This window comes from Nycticebus coucang, chromosome 6 (assembly GCF_027406575.1).
Source record: "Nycticebus coucang isolate mNycCou1 chromosome 6, mNycCou1.pri, whole genome shotgun sequence".
NCBI classification, from domain to species: Eukaryota; Metazoa; Chordata; class Mammalia; order Primates; family Lorisidae; genus Nycticebus; species Nycticebus coucang.
This window is the reverse complement of record NC_069785.1, coordinates 44,165,984-44,187,548: the sequence shown is the minus strand read 5'-3', so window position 1 is coordinate 44,187,548 and position 21,565 is coordinate 44,165,984. Positions and strand designations below refer to the sequence as shown.

The 21,565-nt window shown below is 52.0% G+C and overlaps 1 protein-coding gene across 4 annotated transcripts; it reads left to right on the top strand.

The window, feature by feature from the left end:
• Positions 1-608: 608 nt before the first annotated feature.
• On the top strand, positions 609-21,358 carry PLA2G4D (phospholipase A2 group IVD). 4 transcript variants are annotated; one of them, XM_053594923.1, is made up of 21 exons: positions 614-683; positions 3,648-3,699; positions 5,822-5,894; positions 6,085-6,221; positions 7,288-7,419; positions 8,076-8,116; positions 8,387-8,426; positions 10,045-10,108; positions 10,496-10,632; positions 11,397-11,513; positions 11,635-11,672; positions 11,855-11,990; positions 12,363-12,499; positions 14,080-14,302; positions 15,626-15,743; positions 16,094-16,231; positions 16,478-16,585; positions 16,714-16,908; positions 17,166-17,332; positions 17,933-18,119; positions 19,113-21,358. In XM_053594923.1, exons 3-21 carry the CDS (start codon positions 5,891-5,893, stop codon positions 19,337-19,339), a joined length of 2,346 nt encoding a protein of 781 aa, XP_053450898.1. In that variant the 5' UTR covers positions 614-683; positions 3,648-3,699; positions 5,822-5,890; the 3' UTR covers positions 19,340-21,358. The 4 variants fall into 4 exon arrangements, with proteins under 4 accessions (XP_053450896.1, XP_053450898.1, XP_053450897.1 ...); XM_053594921.1 differs by lacking the exon at positions 3,648-3,699 and having other exon boundaries at positions 609-683; XM_053594922.1 differs by lacking the exons at positions 614-683; positions 3,648-3,699 and adding an exon at positions 2,563-2,678.
• The last annotated feature ends 207 nt before the right edge of the window (positions 21,359-21,565 follow it).

The following is a 21,565-nucleotide window of genomic DNA, read 5'->3' as shown; positions in this document are numbered from 1 at the left end:
CCTACAATTTTCATAACTTTAAGGTTTCCTGATTACCATGTTTTACCTTTATTAAAAAGTATAATAGAAATTAATTAAGGTGTTGGGAGCTATAACCAGTGATGTCAGAACCAGAGGTGAGAACCAGAGGTGAGGAGCTATGATCAGTGACGTCTGTAACCGGTTCAGGGGCAGGTGAAGAGGGAGCCCTAGTCTGGGAGGGAGCTGCCACTACAACTACTCTTGTTGTTGTCACCTGGACTCCTGGCTGGCCGGAGCTGTGCTCAGGTGCTGAGCCTCCTTCCCCAGAGGCTGGCCTCGCTCAGGTGGGACTGGGCCACCCCCATCCCATCCTCTGCCCTCAGTCTCAGGACAACCAGCTTCCCTCCACTGCTGCTAGGACTCGTCTGCTTCCTCCTGGCTGCATCCTCTGTCCTGACACTCCAGATCTGGAAGAGCTGCTCCACCTGCGCTCCTGGACTCCTGCCAGAGGTTTCTGGAGATGCTGGTTGACCCAGGGTGCTGGGGAAGAGCTGAAGGAGAGACCTGGGGGTGGAGCCCCAATCTGTTTATAGGACTGTGGCCAGTCCCATCCCATTGGGACAATTGCTGTCATTCAACCAGAGAGCTGGGCCTGGAGTGCAACCAGAAGGGTCAGCATGGACAGCCTGTCACCCGGGGAACCACTTGACCATCCTTACCAGGTAACAGTGTCTGCCAAGCCTGGGGCCACCAGTCAGGGCAGGGCCTGGGGCCAGAGTGCATTCTGAGTAGCTTGGCACAGCTGGAATCATGGGCACTCTGGTCTCTGCCCAGGCTGAGGCAGAAGGTGAAGCAGTCTGGGATTGGGGGTGCAGAGTACAGGGGATGGGTAGGCAGCATCCAGTGAAGCGGGCCCGGGGCAGGAGTCTGGTCAGCATAGCCTCCCCTCTCTGCTATAAGTGACCAACAGCAGCACCCTTAGGGTCCTCCAAGCTCCCCCAAAGGCTCACGTCCACATCAGAGAACATAGAGGCTGTGTGACAGAGAAGGAGACTCAACAGGCCACAGGCTAGTGGACTTCTTGGGACTGGCTGAAACCCGAGGATCACCCTGTGTGCCTTAGGAGCTCTGGGCCCCAAAGCCTGTCCCTGCCAGAACTATGAGGCTGGTCTTAAGGAGGCCTGCAGACTGCTCACCCCCACCCAGCCATGTTTTCCCCTTCATCCCAGGTTTCTCATCCTATGCCAGAGACCAACACCAGCAGGACTGGCTCCTCAGGTCTCCTCTGGTACCTCAGATGGTCACCAGGAGGGGGCTAAGTGTGTCAAGGTTACTGTCCCAGGATCCTCTGCCTCATTAGCAGACCTTATTGGGTTCTGGAGCTTTGGCTTTGAGACCTAGGCCAGAGCTGGATACAGATGACTAGCTTTAGACTGGTGTTTCTAGAAAAGATTTGGCCTAGGGCAGACTAGACACCAAGGATTCCTGGGAGAAGGTAGCGAGGGACCCCCTACCCCCATTGAAGGACATATCTGGTGGACATATCTGGGAGGACACCCCCCCCCCAAGTCAGATATCAGTGGGAAGTTGAGTCTGGGAGGAGACCAAAGATACAGAGTGGTGGAGGGGCTGGATAGCACTGGCCCCATTGTACCCATCCCCCACATCAGGAATCCTGAGCCCCAGAAAGGCCCCTGTGGAGGTTTCTGAAATATCCTACCTTTAAGCTCATCTCCTTGGCAAAGGCTGCACCCTTCCCCTTACTCCCTCAGCCTACTGTAGGCCCAGCCCCAGGGGTACAACAAAGCCCAAGTTTCAGTGATTTCGGGACTCGAGTTCGCCCCACACCTGGGAAGCACCTCACCCCCAGCCAGTGTTCCCAGGACTGAGTCCCTGAAACCAAGTGGGTTCCTATAGTGAGTAAGCCTCCTTTCTGCTGTAACAGAGGCCTGGAGCCTACCCTGGAACCAGAGCTGGGCTGGCAGGGCGGGCTGGGTATCCAGGACCTGTTCTGGAACGTGCCTGCTATGTGATACTGGAGTGTGGGCCCAGACTGACTCAGGGAGGTGCAGGGCCTGAGGCTGTGCCCAGCCTATACTCCTCTCTCTGGAAGGGCGGGCTTATTTCCCTCTTCCTTCCAAAGCCCCAGAATCATAGTCACAGATAGTCTGGACCCCAGTCTAGGGTCTCTGCCCCCTCAATCTCCCTTGGACCACATCCCCTGAGGCAGGCAGGGGCCAGCACCGGGACTCTCACAAAACTTCCTGGGCCCTCTTGCCCTCTCCATTGGGAAGAAGATGGTGAAGGTTCTGGGACCCTACAGGACTTGAAGAGAGAGTGGCAGAGAACCCAATAGGGAAGCCCTCCCAGGATCCCCCAGCAGCTGGGCCAGAGAACCCCCTCCATATGGATCCAGGGGCAGTCATAAATTAAGGCAAGATTTCAGATGGGAGGGATCACAAAAGGAAGCCCCAGCACCCTCAGAAGAAAAGAATCCTATTAGTTAATATGTTAGTCACTAGTCACATGTCAAAAACAAACCTATGACATTCTGGTTTCTAGATTTCCACAAGCAGTAGGGGGATAGTTTGGTGCTTTTACAAAGAAGCAAAGAAGCAAAGTCCTGGGAAAGTTCCAATAGTAGAATAGCACAGGAGTCTTGAGCTCTGCTTTAGAGTTTGAATTCTAACTCTGTCACCTGCTAACTGCGATCTTGGGTGAGTTCACTTTTCTGAGTCTCAATTCCCCCATCTGTAAAGTGAGAGGGGTGAGAGGCTCTCTCATGAGGCTGTAGGGGTATAAATCAAGTTAGAACATGTAATATGCTCAGTATAGCACTGTCTAAAAAAGACCCCAGAGAAAATGATCTCTAAATACGTTGAGTCTACTCAGGAATGAGGATTATAGCCTAGAATGTACAGATTGGCAAGCCACCACTGAGGGATGGGAAAAGGAATCTTTTATTAGCAAAAAGGGGAGAGGTTCACGTAAGCTACTCATAAGTAGAGTTCATTGGTTCCAGAGGCTGGAAGCCAGAGCTGTCGTCAGTTTATTGGTGGGGATGCCATCACTGGGCAAGTGTTGTTTGTTTGTTTGTTTGTGACTGAATTCCTGCAGTCCTAAAGGACGTCTAGTGATAGACCTGGTCAAAGAAGGAGATGTATAAAGGATGTGAAATGGTTTTTTGTGGGGTTTTTAGAAAGTTCTCAGAGACGGTTTTTATCTCGGGCACACAAGCATAAGCCTTCTCGCCTTCAGGTCCTCCTGGCCCTATTTGTGTAGATCTGACAAAAGTGATCCAGAAAGTTGTTATCTGCAACTTTCACGGTACCTAGAAACCTAAAAGGCACTTCGTAAACAGTAGTAAGAGTAGTTACCTAGAAACCGCTTCATTTTTTCCTAAGAATTCTATAGGTGTTAACATTTTTAGCCTCAGAATACCCTGTGAAGTTAATACCATTATTATTCCCACTACAGATGAGGAAACAGGCACAGAGACGTTTAATGAGTTGTCCAGGGTCACATAGCAAGTGACAGGACCAGAGTTTAAATCCAGACAACCTGGCTTCAGACTCTACCTTTAACTGCCCGTAAAGACCATTCATTGTCATTATTGTCACAATAATACAATGCTCTAGGCGCTCTATGTTACTGATGGTCTTAGAAGTAAAGAGATTTCATCCTAGGAAAAACAACCTGCCAGGGAGTGGAGGATTTTCTGTCAGCTCTTAGTGAGAAGTAAGTGGCAGGAAGGACACCAGTCCTCAAACTGGGGGTGGTGACTGGCTAGAACACAAGCAGTCGGGGATACTTCTTAGGTGTCGCAAGTAGCTTTAGAGCAGCCCACAGTCTGAGGACCTGTGGAGCCTCGGCCTGGCCAAGGAGCAGGGAAGCGAGGCCAGGCTGCCTCTGCTTTCCCCTGTCTTGGAGTGGGGCGTTGAAACTCAGCACCCTGCAAGGCCCCAGCATCCCAGCCACCACCTGCCCCTGGGCAGGCAGTGGAGGAGCTTAGGTGCAAGGAGGAAATGGAGCTAGGAGTCTAAAAATTTATTAAATAAATCCCTGCTAATTAGAACTTCTGGCTTAAGATCTATAGTGTTGAAATGTTGCTGGTGTCTTTGGAATTAATCCCAAAGAAGAGAGAAACAAGTCTACCTTGCTGGGGGAGATCTCATGTGCTCTGCCAGGGAGCTGAATGGAATGACAGGGACACTCAGTATGGAGCCACAGGAGAGGGAGATGCCGGGTGGGGCTGTGAGTCACAAGCGGCTCTGCTGTGGCCTGTTGTCCTTTATGGTTCTTTGTGGAGAGTGGGTCCCTGAGGGCACTGAGCTGGCCCCAGCCAGCAGTATCTGTGCAGAGCAAACCCCTGTTCCTTGTGGGCACTGAGTCCTCTGACCACATGCACAAAGTGGGTCTGGCTGGGGGAGGGGGCAGAGCAGGAAAGGGCTTTGGTTCATCACACGGCTGTCTCCCAACAACACAATGCCTAATGTCCACCACATACGCACCATGCTGTCTCTGCTCCCTCAGGGTAGGGGTGAAAGGACAGAAAGCAGAGGGGAGTAAGGGTCACATGAGTGGGACTGACTTGGTGTGGTCTAACCTGGTGCAGAGGCCCCTGAGTGATGTAAGACATAGAACAGACTTTCTCTGGCTTGGGGTCTTCTGTGGGTTCTTCACCAGGCCTGCCACTTTGTGTGTCTCCAGGGATAGCATTTCATACCCTCTGTGTGAGTGGTGCCCCTGAGGTCCTGCCACACGGTGGCCCTGAAGAGTCCCCTCCTAGCTGGGCTACCACAGAATCACTCCCGGTGCAGGCGATGCTTCCTCCCGACATCCCCCATTCTAACAGCTCTTCCTGCTGGGCACGTGCTCCTCGGGGTCCTCCCGCACAGGCTCCTTTTCAACATCATGCAAGGGCAACAACCTTGGGGTCAGCCCCCAGAAAAAATGTCCCTTTTTCCTGCTAGACCCATTAGAGTTACCTCTAATGGCTTATCAAGTAAAGAACCTGTGCCCAGAAAGAGCCACCCAGGCACCTCTGGATCTCAACTGTACCGGGGACACTCCTCAGGGCCTTGTCCCCAACAGGACCGGGCCATGCCCTGCATGCCTCAGTTCTTCCTCCTGCCACCTACTTTCCACTCTCTTGCTCCTATCTCTGGCCTTGGAGCCTCTGCCCACTCAGCTTTCACTCCCCATGGCAGCTTGTCCTCATTAGCATCTCAATATGCAGTGACCTTTCACCCACAGCACCCACTGTTCCCTGTAATGGCCTGAGGTTCTTAGAGTTTCCTAGTCCACACCCCAGACAGTGCAGACAGGCTGAGCTCCAGTTGAGTGCCTGTGGGTGTCACAGACCTGGGCTCCCCAGGGCTCAGTGCTCCCTTGAGTCCTGTGTCATGAAGGTCTGGGGGCTGGGACTGGGCAGGGTCCTGTTGTCACCAAAGGGCTGCCCTCTCTGGGAACTTTGGGTGTGGCTGATGTTGAACTGACAGGTGTGGTGGCCACTCCTTGGCCTCAGTTCCTTGCTCTATCCACTACACTGTACACTGGGCAGGGTCCTATTGTACAATCCAGTCATTGAATGGGAAGGAGCCCCACAGATTTAATCCCAGGGGATCGATCTGCCATTCCCTGACTGTTGCAGTCCAGAACCATGACCCCAGGGGCAGTGGTGGACAAAGTCTGGCTCGTCCCCAGAGGACGTGTCCAGCATGCCTGGCAGAGTGTCAGTCGCCAAGTACCAGGAGTCTGGTGAGAGCATGTCTGAGGCCAGGGGCTCCCACAAGACAGCAGTCGGGCTTGGGTGAGGTGACAAGCTGCAGGGACCCAGCAGTTTGATATTGCTCTCCAGGAGAAGGCCTCTGCCTGCTGGCGCCTCACCGTAAGGGTCCTGGAAGCACGGAACCTGCCCTGGGCTGACATGTGTGAGTATCTGTCTCCTGGGCTCCAGTGCGTGCAGGGAGGACAGAGCCCCATGGGAGAGGCCCAGACTAGTGCCATGGGGCTGGCTGGGGCTGCCCATGGGGGCCACCAGGGTCTTGGTAGGAAACTGGCTTGGCCCCTTGAGAGGGCTACAAGGAGTCTTTCTCACAATGGTTTTCTTGACTTTGGTAGTGAGTGAGGCCGACCCGTACGTGGTGCTACAGCTGCCAACTGCACCAGGCATGAAATTTAAGACCAGAACAGTCACCAACTCCACTCATCCTGTGTGGAATGAGACCTTCAGTTTCCTAATCCAGAGTCAGGTCAAGGTAAAGGACAGGGCACCCTCCACCACTCACCGTGAACAGGCCAGAGCCCTGCAGGGGGGCTCTTGAGTTGGAGCACACGTCCTCCAGGGCGCTGCCAGAGAAACTCTCTGAGGAGGGTGTCTTTTTGGCCTGGCCAGTATGTACTGTGTGTGAGAGAGTGTGAATGAGTGAACAGGGTCCCTCCACCAAGCGGCTGTGGTACCCACCTCCAGCAAGCTGTTCTTCCTCTCTAAGCCTATCTATAAAGTGGAGACAGTGAAAGTCCCCTCCTGCTGAGTCACTGCTCAGTGAGACCATGTACTTAAGACCACCAGCACAGGGCCTGGCGTGGACCCTAGAGTGCACCTCAGGGGACTGGCAAAGCCAGGGAGAGAGAGACACCAAGACAGACAACATTCAAAATTCTTTGACAGAATTTTACTTTTGACCAAAACAAAAATCAGGAGAGAGAAATTAGAAATTTTTCTGGATTTCTTTTCTTTCTTTCTTTTTGTTTTTTGAAACAGAATCTCACCTTGTCACTCTTGGTAGAGTGCCATGACATCATAGCTCACAGCAACCTCAAACTCGTGGGCTCAAGGAATCCTCTTTCCTCAGCCTCTCGAGCAGCTGGGACTACAGGCGGCCACCACAACAGCTAGTTTTTTCTATTTTTAGTAGAGACAGAGTCTCACTCTTGCTCAGACTGGTCTCAAACTCCTGAGCTCAAGCAATCCACATGGGTCAGCCTCCCAGAGTGCTGGGATTACTGGCACCCACAACAGTGCCCAGCTGTTGTTTTAGAGACAGGGTGTCATTCTGGCTCAGGCTGGTCTCGAATTCCTGAGCTCAGGCCATCCATCTGCTTTGGCCTCCCGGAGTGCTAGGATTATAGGCATGAGCCATGGTGCCTGGCCCAAATTTTGCTGGATTTCCTTATACTTTATTTGAGTCTTACAGTTATTTTTATTTTGAAGTACAAAAGAGTGGAGGCCTAATAATCTTTTCTGCACAAGTGTTCAACAGAGATGAGCTATTACTGTTGCTATGAGTAGATCATGTGACGAGTTGCTGTTCCTGTCTCTAGAATGTTTTAGAGCTTAGCATCTATGATGAGGACTCAGTCACAGAGGATGACATCTGCTTCAAGGTTCTCTATGATGTCTCAGAGGTCCTTCCTGGTGAGCTGCTCCGGAAGACCTTCTCCCGTCGTCCCCAGGTGGGTGGGAAGTCTCCACGGGCTCTGGGCTGAAGAAACTCTGCTCAGTTTCTCCCATCTGTTCGGATGCTGCAGGGTCAGCTTGGTCATGGAAAAATGTAAACTCCTCCCAGAGATATTTGCATTTCAATAAGAAAGGGGAAGGCTTAACTTTATAGTTCTATGCTGAATCACCAAAGGAGAATTTTAGTCATTGGTGGCAGGAAGGTTTTGGGAGGTGGAGAGCTTCCTAATGTCCCTCAGAAACCAACCCTTGGAGCAGCTGAGGGGCTGCTTTGGGAGGATCTTGGCCCTTTTCCCACTGCAGGCAAGGGCTGTGGGAGGGCAGAGATCTGGGGGCTGGACCCTCCTCAAGAGGAAGAAGAAATGGGCCCGTGCATCCTCACACCTTTGGCTGTGCTCCTTGGCTTCTCCTTCTGCCCTGGCCAGAGTTTTGGGACCCAGAACAGAGGGAGACCTGTTCTGTGCAAACTTCTATCTGTGGGAACATGGGCAGGTAGACCACCTGGCCCCACACTTCAGTTTCCTCACCTGCAAATTGGGAATAATATTAATGTGCCTCCTTTAGAGACTGCTTGAGATGTGAGATCATGCATGTAAAAGAGCTGTGTCAACTCAGTAAGTGTTACTGACTTGCTCGTCCTCTCGGCTTGCAGGGAGAGGAGGAGCTGGACGTGGAGTTCCTGATGGAAAAAACGTGAGTGATACCACACAGCTGGGGCCCAGGCTGCATTTGGGGAAATGGCCCCGACCCCGATCCTCCCTGGGGTCAGCCCAGCAGAGATGTGCTGTCCCTCGTCTCCCCACCCCTGCCAGAGAGGTGAGGGAGGCCAGGTGCCGCATCTCCCTTCCCCCGAACCTTACCCAGGACGGGGAGACCCCACGAGGGTGGCAGGTGGCAGACCAACACAGGGCAGGAAGTGTTTGTCTTGGCAAGCCTAACTCTGGATTGTTTGATTTTTTCCAGGGACCACCCAGAAAACCTCATCACCAACAATGTTCTTGTGGTAACAAGGTTCCCCAGGCCTCAGGGAGGGGCCCTTGGGCAGACACTTGGGTTAGGGGCAGCAGCCTGGGTGGGGCCCAGAAGGAACAGGCAGGGACAGGATTCTGTGGGAAGACCACCCTGGTCACCCAGGCAGGGGGTTACCTGGGGCTGTGGGTCCTGGAGGGGCCTGGAGCTGAAGGGCACACAGAGAGAGGGCAGGAGGTTCTGGCCGGAGGCTGGATGGCTGTGGAAACGTGAGGTGCCTCCCGGTGGTGTTTAGTTTTGTGTGATGAGCTCAGTTCTGGGATTGCTCTGAGTTCTTCCGTAGAAGGTGGTGAAGAAGCCACGCCAGCCAGGCCCACCGTCAGGTTGTTAGTGTTGGGGTCCCTGAAGCTCAGGGGAAGGGTCCCGAGTGGTGTGCTTCTTGCCTCTGAGTCAGTCAGCTCCTCCTTGGGACAGTGGAGCCTTGGGGACACAAGGCGGCAACCCAGAGGTGTGTTAGAAGCTTTGCACTCAAGGTGTGGTCCTCAGACCGGCAGCAAAGGTGCCCCCGAGAGCGGACCAGCCTGCGGTCCTGCACAAGGGGACCTGCGGCACAGACTGTAAGGAGGTGCTTATTCCCCGGGCCCTGTGAGTGCCTGTTTAATGGACTCATATTACTTTTTTAAAATACACGTTAAAGTCACAGCTATGGTATCACCTCTTTAATTTTTTTTTTTTGTAGTTTTTTTTTTTTTGGCCGGGGCTGGGTTTGAACCCGCCACCTCCAGCATATGGGACCAGCGCCCTACTCCTTGAGCCACAGGTGCCGCCCGGCACCACCTCTTAGGAGGTGATGGAGACCAGCCATGGGTTGGTAAATCAAGCAGTGCTATGGAAAGTGGGCAGCGGGGCTCACTTGGCAAGCCAGGTAAGCGGAGGACAGTGAGGAGATACTGTAGTTGCTGCAGCTCTGTGTCTCTCTCTGCCTCCCGTTCCGTCACCCTGTAGACCCCTGGCTTGCTTACACCATTTGGGAGTCTCTGTAGTAGAATACTTCCTCCAGGTCAAAGGTGCAGAGAGACATGGGGCAGAAAGAACCACGTCTGAGAGCTAGGCAGCTGTCAGGGATCCTAGAAGTTTTTTTTCTTTGAGACAGAGTCTCACTATGTCACCCTCAGTAGAGTACTATGGCATCACAGCTCACAGCAACCTCAAACTCGCAAGCAATCTCTTGCCTCAGCCTCCCAAGTAGCTGGGACTACAGGCGCCCCCACAACACCTGGCTATTTTTGTTGTTGCAGTTGTCGTTGTTTTAGCTGGCCTGGGCCAGGTTCAAAACCTCCAGCCTCGGTGTATATGGTCAGCACCGTAACCACTGTGCTGCAGGTGCCACCAAGGATCCCAGAAGTTTTGCAAAGCTAGGAGAGCTGGACACAGGTGTGGAGCCAGGGCTCTCCTGGTTGCTCTGGAACATCAGGCTTAGCAGGTGCAGAGGGTGAGAGATGGGCGAAGGGGTTTTGCATCCAGCCCCATTCTGAGACCCACTTCTTGCCTAGGGTGTGGTAGATTTGGGACAGTGGGGCACAGAGGGCTGAGGTTGAGGAGACCTCAGTCTACCCTGCAACATCTATTGCCCATGATATTGTCTGTCCCAGGCTCGAGAGCTGTCATGCCTAGATGTGCATCCGGACCTCACAGGGGGTGCTGCTGTGGTCACAGGTGAGACCTGCTCAGAACCAGTTCTGGACTCTGCGTGGAATGTGAGGTAGACAAGGGGGTAGGCAGGGGTTCTGGGAAGCCTGTGCAGGGTGGAGGTGAGCAGCAGGGCAGAGCTGGCCTCTTCCTTCTCGCTCACACAGCACAGAGGGCCACTTGAGTCCTCCAGGCAGGAGAGTCCCCCTGCCTGAGAGAGCATGTTGCAGAAGGTGGGCATCCCATGGGGGTTGTAGGGCCCTGCAGTCTGGGAAGGCCCCTTTCAAAATCCCATTTATGACAGTCTCGCCTCCCGGCTTCCACCACGTCCAGACAATACTGTTGGTCTTCCAAGTCCGAGTTGGGAGTCTGGGCTATGTTCTCCTCAGGCTAACCTGCCCACTGTCTCCCTAGATCAGGATAAACTGGAGCTGGAGCTGGAGCTGAAGGGCTCATATGAGGACACACAGACATCTGCCCTGGGCACAGCTTCTACCATCCGCTTCCACTACATGGCAGCCCAAGAGACAGAGCTGCGTGGGCACCTGAGGGTGGGTCTTGGCTCTAGACGTCTCCCACCAATCTCAACCTCTGGTCAGCTCCAGCCACTGAGGGCTTCTCTCTGACCTGCCCCTCCCCTGCCTCCTAAAAGCCTAGGCCCCCTGTGGCCTCACCAGCTTTTCCCTCTTAGGCACCACACCCTTGGCACACAGGGAGGATCACAGGGGGACAGCTGGGCAGAGGGACGGCTCTGCCCTGTCGGCCTTTCTTGGAGTCCTGCAGTGACTCCTGTACTGATGTCTGTGCCTACAGCCTGGCCCTGCCCACAGCAGCTGCCTCACGTGATGCTCCAGCTGTACTTGTCTCTCTTGTTTTTTCCAACATGCTGAGTGCTTCCCCTGCCCTCCACTGGCCCCTTCCAAGGCTGCTGCCGCCGCCTCTTCCTCTGCACCTCAGCTCAAATGGCACCTCTTCAGAGGAGCCTGCCTTATCCCCCAACTTCAAAGAGACACCACGTTCCCACCTTTGGTTACTCTGTCGTATCACATGGTTTATTTCCTTCCCAACACTGACTGACATCAGTTCATCACCTGTTTCTTTATAAAATCATACAGTGCAATTCAGTGAGAACAATGCCTTTGCACTAAAAATATGAGCTTGTATTATTTTCTAATTATTAGTAATTGTGTAACTATTATAATTACATTAACTGTAATTATTTTTATAGTATCAAGGAGGGACTATGTCTACCTAAATTGCAGTCTAGATGCTCAAGATTTGTGGAATGAATGAATGAATGAATATTTCCCTCCAGAGCTCCTCAGGCAATGTCTGGAACTGGGATAACTCAGCAACTAATTGGCACTTCACCATGCCTGTGAGGTCCTTGGCTGAGGGGAAAGAAGTGACCATTGATGTTCCTGCTGCAAATGTAAGTGGTCTCAATGGAATGGAAAGTGCCAATGAAAATGAAGATGGGTCCCAGGGGGTACCATGTGCCCCTCCCTCAGTGTCTACCACCATCTAAGCAGAGTCTCTTGCTTTGATTTCAGGCCCCAGGAGTGAAGCTGCAGCTCAAGGCAGAGAGCTGGTAAGGGACATTTGTATCTGGAGGGGACAATGAGAGGTGGTGATGGGCGTGAGGAGTGCTGTGGAAAAGGGTTGTCCTTGGGATTGGAGAAGGGAGGTTACTTGGTTGCTTGTTGTGGGCTTGGCCAACCAGTAACAAAGCCATGTAGGTCCCTCTGACCCTTGGATCCTCCACTGCCCCAGCCCCAAGGACTCAGACTTGCACCTGGGCTTTGATCTGTGTGCAGAGGAGCAGGCCTTCCTGAGCAGGAGGAAGAAGGTGGTGGCCACGGCCCTGAAGGAGGCCCTGCAGCTGGATAGAGACCTGCAGGAGGATGAGGTCTGGTGGTGCCTGGGGCATGTGTGTACAGACACCCTGGACTGGGTTTAAGGGTTTACCTCATTCCTATGCCTCTCCAGACATGCAGCCAGTAGAGAATGGAGAGTGGGGGGGCATGGGTAAACTTTGGGACTCCCACTCCCTTTGGGGCGCCCACTCCCTTTGGGGCGCCGAATCCCTTTGAGGCTCCATCCTGGGTTGAGAGCTGTCCCTTACAGCATAGAGCCTGGAACTAGCTCTGACCCTGACTCAAGCAGGCCCCGTCCACAACATCCCTTCTCTAGAGACAGGGAGCGGGATGAGGCCCTGGGGAAGACAGGGAGCAGCTCATCCTGTCCTTGTTAAGCCAGTCTGTTTATCTGTGTGGTCCAGGTCCCCATTGTGGGCATTGTGGCGACAGGAGGAGGTGCCCGGGCCATGACTGCACTCTACGGCCACCTATTGGCCCTGCAGAAGCTGGGTCTTCTGGACTGTGTGACCTACTTCAGTGGCACCTCAGGCTCTACATGGTGAGAGTTCTGGGGCCGGGAGCAGCAGAGATGATCAGGGCCCAGGGGATGGAGGTGGAAGGGACAGAGTGGACACCAGAGGGTCCCTCTATAGGTGTGAGCAATGTGGTCTGATGGGTGCCAAGCGGCTTTCTCACAGGGAGGAAACAGACATTTCCAGAAGTCCCACCATGAGCAAGCCCATCAGATGCTCCTGAAGAGCCGTGATGTCACCGCCTCAGGAGGGGCAGGGTTTGAGCTTGGCCACCACTTAATGGCTTGCATGACCTTGAACAACCTATCTCCTCTGATTCTCTGTTGACTCATCTCCAAAGGGGGCAGAATGCTCCATAGGTTTGGAGTGAGATAGCTCAAATGAAACACCTAATGCCTGACACAACCAGGGGGTTCAAATCTGTAGCTCTTCTTTTCTTTCATTGTCATTACCTCATTTAATCTGATTTGAAGCTCCCGTAGTGTCAGACATTATGTTAAGTGTCTTACTTGGACTATCTCACTCTTTGAGGTAGTTTTTCTGTCCATGCTGTACTATGTAAATGAGGACATTGAGCTCAAGACGTGTATTTTGCCTAAAGACAACATCCCCTCCTTCCATCCTCGCTCCACCTACGGTTAGGTGGAACGTTTTACTGTTAGAGATTTTATCAAAACGTGACTTTAAGGACTGAGAAAAGATTCCTTCTCAGAAGTTAGGTGACAGCTGTTGACAAGCAGTCTTTTTTTTTTTTTTTTGTAGAGACAAAGTCTCACTTTATGGCCCTTGGTAGAGTGCCGTGGCCTCACACAGCTCACAGCAACCTCCAACTCCTGGGCTTAAGCGATTCTCTTGCCTCAGCCTCCCGAGTAGCTGGGACTACAGGTGCCCGCCACAACACCCGGCTATTTTTTGGTTGCAGTTTGGCCGGGGCCGGGTTTGAACCCGCCACCCTCGGTATATGGGGCCGGCACCTTACCAACTGAGCCACAGGCGCCCCCCGACAAGCAGTCTTAAAAGGCTTCAGGACAAGACCATAAAGATGGTAGTAGAGTCCAGAAGTGGGCTGTCCAACGTGGTAGCCACTAGCCACATGTGGTTATCAACCACTTGATGTGTGGCTAGTCCACACTCACTGAGATGTGTTCTAAATACACAGTGAACTTTGTAGGCTTGGCTTGAGAAAAATAACAGAGTATGTCAATAACTTTTTTCTTTTTTGTATTTTATTTTATTTTACTTTTTTTTATTGTTGGGGATTCATTGAGGGTATAATAAGCCAGGTGTCAATAACTTTTATATTGATTATGTGTTGAAATGATTTATAGATATACAGTATTAAACTAAATATATTATGAAAATTAGTTTTTACAGGTTTTTAATAATTTTTAAGAGCATTTACTAGGAAATATAAAATTACATATGTGGCTCACATTATTTTAACACTGGACAGTGCTGATCTAGGAGAGAAAGTTCTGTGACACATTTACCAGACAAGCAGAGCCTTGGTGGCAGGAGCCATGTGCTGGGAGAAGCTGGAGTGTGGGAAGGAGTGGCAGTGCCCTGTGGCGGTCCTTAGTCTCCTACTGTTCTGTTATTCTCCCAGGACAATGGCTCACCTATATGGGGACCCTGAGTGGTCACATAGGGACCTTGAGGGTCCCATCAGACACATCCGAGAGCACCTTGCCAAGAGCAAGCTAGAAATCTTCTCCCCAGAGCGCCTGACAGGCTATCGCAGGGAGCTGGAGCTACAGGCTAAACAGGGCCACCCTACAACCTTTGTGGACCTGTGGGCCCTGGTGCTGGAGTCCATGCTACAGGGCCAGGTAGGAGCCGGCACGTGTGGGGTACAGCACGTGTGCACTGGAAGGGTGGGGCATCTAAACAGTGATCGGGCACATTCTATGTTTCCTAAGGCAAGTTACTTAACTTTTCTGTGCCTCATTGTTCTCATCTGTACAATGGGGATAAGAAGAGTACTTTATCTCATAGGGTTGTTTTTGTTTTGTTTTGTTTTTTTGAGACAGAGTCTCACTAAGTTGCCCTCATTAAAGTGCTAAGGCGTCACAGCTCACAGCAATCTCCAACTCTTGGGCTAAAGAGATTCTCTTGCCTCAGCCTCCCAGGTAGCTGGGACTATAGGCACCTGCCGCAATGCCCAGGCTATTTTGTTATTGTAGTTGTCACTGTTGTTTGGCAGGCCCCGGCCAGGTTTGAACCTGCCAGCTCCCATGTGTGTGGCTGGAGTCCTAGCTGCTGAGCTACAAGCACCGAGCCACCTCACAGAGTTGTCATGAGCGCTCCCTGGTACTTTGGTGGAGTTAGCAGTGTTAGCCATCATATTTCTTCACTCTTATCCTAACGAGATCAAGATAAACTGAGCATACACATTTTTTATCATAATGCTCCTTTAATGAAATCTTAATAAGTTAACTGCTAAATCTTATATAGACACAATTATTAAAATTAGTGATTTTTTTCACACTATTATTTTATCACATATGACTATTGGAACAAAGTTTCAAAAGTATTTGAAACAACTAAAAGAAAAAGACTTTTTTTTTTTTGAGACACAGTCTCACTCTGTTGCCCATTCTAGAGTGTTGTGGTGTCAGCCTAGCTCACAGCAACCTCAAACTCCTCCGTTCAAGTGATCCTCCTGCCTTAGCCTTCCAAGTAGCTGGGACTACAGGTGCCTACCACAACTCTTGGCTAGTTTTCTCTGTTTTTAGTAGAGATGGACTCTCGTTCTTGCTCAAGATGGTCTCGAACACCTGAGCTTAAGTGATCCTCCTGCCTCAGCCTCCCAGAGTGCCAGGATTGCAGGTGTGAGCCGCTGCACCATCCACTGTGATGTGTATTCTTATTACATTTTAACAGGAGGCCCATCACGTCTGGTTGTTTCCTTTTGTGATATAAAGATTAATCAGCGCAACCTGCATAGCTAGGCAGAGACCTTGCACACTGAGGTGGTCAGAACCCAGGGGCAGGAGTGGGAATTGACCACACACAGCCCCATGCCTCCCAGGTTCCCTGGGGGAGCTGCCTCCTCCACCCCCAGCCTAGGCCCTTCCCACCCCATCCTGGTGGAGGTGCTGCCTCCAGGATGTGCCCAGTCTCACTGAGGTTTCTGTGCCCTCTGTCGCCAGGTGATGGATCAGAAGCTGTCAGGACAGAGAGCTGCACTGGAGCAGGGTCAGAACCCTCTGCCCCTCTACTTGGGCCTCAATGTAAAGGAGAACAATCTAGAGACGCTCGACTTTAAGGGTACAGTCCTATCACCCCTGCCCCTATCCTCCATACTCCAAGAAAGCCCAGAGAATTCAAACTGGAAACTCTGGTCCAGATTGACTAATCTTCTGGAAGGTGGTGGTGCTGATGGCTCAAGAGCCCCCCGGGGGAGCCCTCTGTCACTGGGGTGAGGGGTATTTGAGAATGTTGAGGAGGCAGGGTGAGGGGTGGTCAGCCTGGAGTGTGCTTTCCTCACATCTGCTGCGTTGGTGCTGGGCAGGAGGAAGGCTGAGGCCTGCTGGGGGCAGTATCTTTGGCCCCTGCTCGAGCTGAGGCTCCCTCAGTCCAGCCTCCTCACACTCCTGCTCTCCCTCCCATCCCCTCAGAGTGGGTTGAGTTCTCCCCCTATGAGGTCGGGTTCCTGAAGTACGGGGCCTTCATCCCTCCTGAGCTCTTTGGCTCTGAGTTCTTCATGGGGAGGCTGATGAGAAGACGGCCTGAGCCCCGCATCTGCTTTCTGGAAGGTGAGGGCAGTCACTCTGAAGGCCCTGACAAGTCCAGGCCAGGCCTCTGAATTGGACATGACTCCTATAGCTCAGGTCTGGGCAGAGCCCCAGGATGGGAGCAGGGTTGGGTGGTGGGAAAGAGCCATTGAAGGGGCACCCCCACTTCCTATCAGCACCCAAGGGTGGGGGCCCTTGGCTTCCAAGTGTTGGGAGGCAGGGTGCTGGGGCCTGAGGGATGACCTCTCTTGGGGGCTCGGCCTTCAGGTATCTGGAGCAACATTTTCTCCCTGAACTTGCTGGATGCCTGGTATGACCTGACCAGCTCCGAGGAGGGCTGGAAGCAGCACATCAAGGACAAGATCAGGAACATAGGTAGGCAAGGGGCACAGGGACCTGGGATGAGGCTGCTCCCCTTAGACTCTGGTTAGGGCATGTGAGGGGAAGAAGGGCCGGGCATTTCCAGGCCTCCCCTAGACCAAGGTCTGTTTCTCTGGCTGCAGAGAAGGAGCCCCCTGCCTCCTCCGGGACTTCCTCATGGCTGGAGGCCTTGTGGCTGCAGCCGGGATCAGCCCTGGCCCAGGCATTTAAGGGCTTCCTGACAGGCAGGCCGCTCCACCAGCACAGCCCCAACTTCCTCGGGGGCCTCCAGCTGCACCAGAACTACTATAGCCAGAAAGGCTTCTCTACCTGGGCAGGTAAGGGCCATTACCCTGGGCCCCCATGTAACACAGTTGAGATCCTGAGTGGGGATGGGCCATAGATGGGCACTGGCAGAGGCCCTGGGGGTCATAGCACCTACTTCTGGGGTATGACCTGGAGAAGATCCCCTTGGGAGGTGTTGGGGAAGGGCAGGGCAGCATATGCCTTCAGGGTGTGACCCAGAGGTAAATTTGGGTGGACGACTGGTGGCGGCAGGGTGGCTGCCTCTGACTGTCACTGCCTCTCCCACCAGACTGCCAGCTAGACTCCAGGCCCAGCCAGCTAACCCCCCAGGAGCCCCAACTCTGCCTGGTGGACCCCTGCTACTTCATCAACACCAGCTGTCCCTCCATGTTCCGGCCGGGCCGCAGGCTGGACCTCATCCTCTCCTTCGACTACTCTCTGTCCTCGCCCTTTGAGGTGCCTCTGATCACCCCACAGGAACCCTTCTGCACAGCCAGGCCTAGCTCCAGGAGCAGGCAGTAGGGTCCCGGAGCCGTTGCCTCACACTCCCAGGAAGAAGGGGAAATAGACCTTGATCCAATGGCTCCTGCCAGGGTCCTTGATTGGGAGAGGCTGTATGCTGGGGCTCTGGGCTCCCAGTACAGGTGTATAGGAAGGGACTTCCCCACACAGGCTCCAAAGAGATATGAACATAGCTGAGAGGAGACCCTGGGCATCCCCACATCCATTCCCCCAGATCTCCCCTGGGGACTATGCAGATGTGGGACCCCAACTGATGTCCTCTAGGCTCTGGGACTTGAATAACCCAGCGCTAGCAATCCAGAATGCAGCATGGGGCAGGAGGGTGCTGGCTCTGTGCTCCACCATAAGATTTTAAACAATGGTGCGGACCACAGGGATCCTCATGCTCTCTCCAGGTCTCCCTCTCAGGGATTATACAGTTTAGTGGGGCTTTGAACCCAGCCCGGACAGAACCAAGTTGTTGCTTGACACCATGGCAGCACACTTGGCCTGGACCTCTCCCAGCACTGATCTGGGCTGCCCTACCCCCACCAGGCGCTGCAGCAAACTGAGCTGTATTGCCGGGCCCAGGGGCTGCCCTTCCCCCGAGTGGAGCCCAGCCCTCAGGACCAACGCCAGCCCAGGGAGTGCCACCTCTTCTCTGACCTCTCCTGCCCTGAGGCCCCTCTCCTGCTGCACTTCCCGCTGGTCAATGCCTCCTTCAAGGACTACTCAGCCCCTGGTGAGGCAGCCCCTTCCCAGTAACCAGGCAGCTTGGCCCCTCAGAGGCACTGCCCTGCCCAACCTCAGCCTCCAGCAGAGGGCGAGGAGTCTGCCCAAGAGAAAGGCTTAAGGCCAGTCCCACTAGTCTTTGGACTCTTGCCCAGCTCTATGCTGATGCCCACATCCCTTTAGTGTCCCCTGTTTGGAAGGTCACTGTGCTGTTGTCGTCTCTGTCATGACCCCAGCCCCTTTTGTCCTCCCCTTCCTCTGGGACCCCTGGTGACCCCTGGCTCCTCTGCTCCTTTGCTCTGTGAGGGGTTGAATTCAGTTAGCCTCTCTATCATCCTACCCGGCCCAGCCCAGGCCCCTTCCCTGGGAGCTGGACTTCTTCTCAAGGGCCTCTGAAATCTAAACCCTCATCACATTCCTTCTTGTCCTCTCCTCTCACCAACTGGTCAGAATTTCATCTCTTTTTAGAGGGAAAACTAGTTTCTGCCTTTGTGCCTTATTCCCAGCCTTCATGCCTTGTTCCCAGCCTTCGGGTTTGCACCATAATTCCAAGTCTTCCAGCTTTGCTCTTAACTTGCTCAGCCAGCATCTTGGAATTCCAAAGAACTTTTCTCTCTCAACAAAGACTGGTTCTTGCCAAGCAAAAGCCTCCTTGTTTCCACCTTGAGTTTTGGGAATCCTTTCGCTAACCCAGTTGACTTCCTTGTTCTGGCCATTGGTACCACACCCAGAAGCAATATACAGATAATGTGGGGTTGCAGATACTGGGGGAAGAGTGTCATGCATGCCCCAGGAAAATGTGGGAGCAGCAAACTCCTTATACCTCTAAATACTACCCTACTACCCACCTTCGTATTACTGGGCAAAGGACACTGAGAGCAGCGAGGAAAACAAGTGCCCCTTGCGGGTGGGGCCGGCAGCTCCCCCCACCTTGCTGCAAGCTCTGTCCTGCCCAGTCACAGAGGCCTCTGTGTCCCACTCCTCATCCCCTCCCCCTGGACAGGTGTCCCACGCAGGCCCTCAGAACTCCAGGCTGGCCAAGTGGATCTCACAGAGGCCACCTCCCCCTACACGCTGTTCAACATGACCTACAAGGAGGAAGATTTTGACCGCCTGCTACAGCTCAGTGACTACAACATGCAGAGCAGCCAGGGCGCCATTCTCCAGGCCCTGAGGACCGCTCTGAAGCAGAGGGCCCTGGAGACCAGGCCTCCAGGGGTGCAGACCTGAGGCTGCTCAGAGTCCTCACTGCCCTCAGGGCCACACTGTGACCTTCCAGGGGCTGAGGGCTTAACCCAATCTGCAGCTACAGCAGTCTTCCAGCTTTACTACTAACATGCCCAGCCCACATCTTGGAATGTGGCTGGAGTTCCCGGCTGTCCCAGGCCTGGGCCACCTTCGCAGCTAGTCTCACTGCCTAAAGGAGGCTATGCCTCCACCCAAAGTTCTGCTGAGAGTCCTCTGGTGTTTTATGTACTGTGTGAACACCTCTTAACCTCCCTCACTCAAGAATACACGCGCACACACAGATTGGACTCTGGCTGGTTTAAGAAGAGTTGAAAATAAACTCTTCACTAGGCTAGTGTGTGGAATAGCTGGTCCAACCAGATATATACATAATCACTTTCACGTGGAGTGAATTTGGGGTGCAAGCTGTAGGTACCAGATCAGGAGTAGGGATAAGAAAGGCTGGAGATGGTCTAACCTGACAGGTGGCTTCAGGCATCAGAAATCACAGTATGTCCTGAACGTATTCCTGCCCCTCCCCCCCATAGCTAAATTTATTCCTAGCATTTTGTTCTTCTTGATGATGATGTACATTGAATTATTTTCTTAATTTTATTTTCATATTATTCATTGCCATTTTATGGAAATACTATTGAATTTTGTATATTGATCTTATATTCAGCCATCTTGCAGACCTTATTATTGGCTCTAACACTTTTTTTTTTTTGCAGTTTATGGCCGGGGCTGGGTTTGAACCCACCACCCCTGGCATACCCTACTCCTTTGAGCCACAGGTGCCACCTGGCTCTAACACTTTTTTATGTATTCCTAGAATTTTCTATAGACAGATCATGTCTTCTAAAAATAGAGATGATTTCTTCTTCCTTTCTGATGTGGGTGCCTTTATTTCTTTTTCTTTCCTAATTGCCCTACTAGAGCCTCCAGTACAATGTTGCATAGATGTGGCTGGAGTAGACATACTTGTTTTGTTCCCAATATTTGGGGGAAGGTATTGTGTTTCTTACCATTCAATGGGATATTAGTTGTGGGTTTTTCTTAGACATCTTTTATCAGGTTGAAGAAGTTCCCTTCTCTTCCTAGTTTGATTATTGTTATTATAAAATGGTGTTAAATCCTTTTGTCAAATCCTTTTTCTGAGTCTATTGAGATGACTGTATGGATTTTGTTCTATATTCTATTAGCATGCTATATTACATTAATTAATTTTTGGATGTTAAACCATCCTTGTATTCCTGGGACAATTTCCACTTGATCATGGTATATAATCCTTTTTATGTACTGTGCGAACACCTCTTACCTCCCTCACTCAAGGGTACACACACATAACCAAACTCACCCACCACTATTGCTACCCTGGCCCCAGGTAGGAGTTGCAATGGGAGTGTTAATATAGACCTTGGTTCAGGGATTGCCCTAACATGCTGTCCTCTCTCTGCACTTTTCTTTCCTCTGCTTCATCTGTATTTTGCTTTATTTTAATTCTCCACTTTCTCTATTTTATCCATAAACTCTTATGTTTTTAACAATGATGATAATGGAATTTGCTATTTTATTTTATGCCAGGCATTTTACATTAATGCCCTTAATTCTCACAACTGCCTAATGTGTGAGTATTATCTCATAGTATTATCTCTATGTTGTCAATGATGAAACTCACAGGTGAGAAAAGAAAAAAGAATCCCATGACTTGATCAGCTGGGAGCTGGCCTGGCACCAGCCTGCTGGGCCATGGTGTCCTCCTGATGCATGCATCTATTTCACAGAGCACAAGTGTCAGGCTGTGATGGAGCAAGATAGAAACAAGGCCAATCCATAAGTTAGTCTGAGCACAGACAAATGCATGAGCTCTGTGAAACCACACAAATGGCCAACATTGCCCTCTCCCTTTCCACACGAAAGATTGCTGTTTCTTTACCAATTATAGCTTTTTAGCCCTGCCCTCTTCCTCCACCTGCCTTGATAAAAATTGTGAAGCAACCCAATTGTAGAATTGCCCCCACTTCCTGATTGACAATGCTCTGTGCATACTGTCATCCCTTGTGGCCAGGAGGTGGTGACACCATCCAGAGCTCCATGGGGAAGATGCCTGCCTGGATGCTCCACGATTGGACTGCCCCAGATTCTGTCCTATGTGTCTTTTCCTTTGAATGATTTTAATTTGTATCTTTTCATTATAATAAAGGTGCAATCATAAGTTAATGCTTTTCT

Excerpts from the sequence above, each read along its gene's own strand:
- PLA2G4D (XM_053594921.1), top strand. The coding sequence starts at position 639 with ATGGACAGCCTGTCACCCGGGGAACCACTTGACCATCCTTACCAG. Across the intron at positions 6,222-7,287 it reads TAATCCAGAGTCAGGTCAAG|AATGTTTTAGAGCTTAGCAT; the intron begins GTAAAGGACAGG and ends TCCTGTCTCTAG. Across the intron at positions 15,744-16,093 it reads AGAGACGCTCGACTTTAAGG|AGTGGGTTGAGTTCTCCCCC; the intron begins GTACAGTCCTAT and ends CCATCCCCTCAG.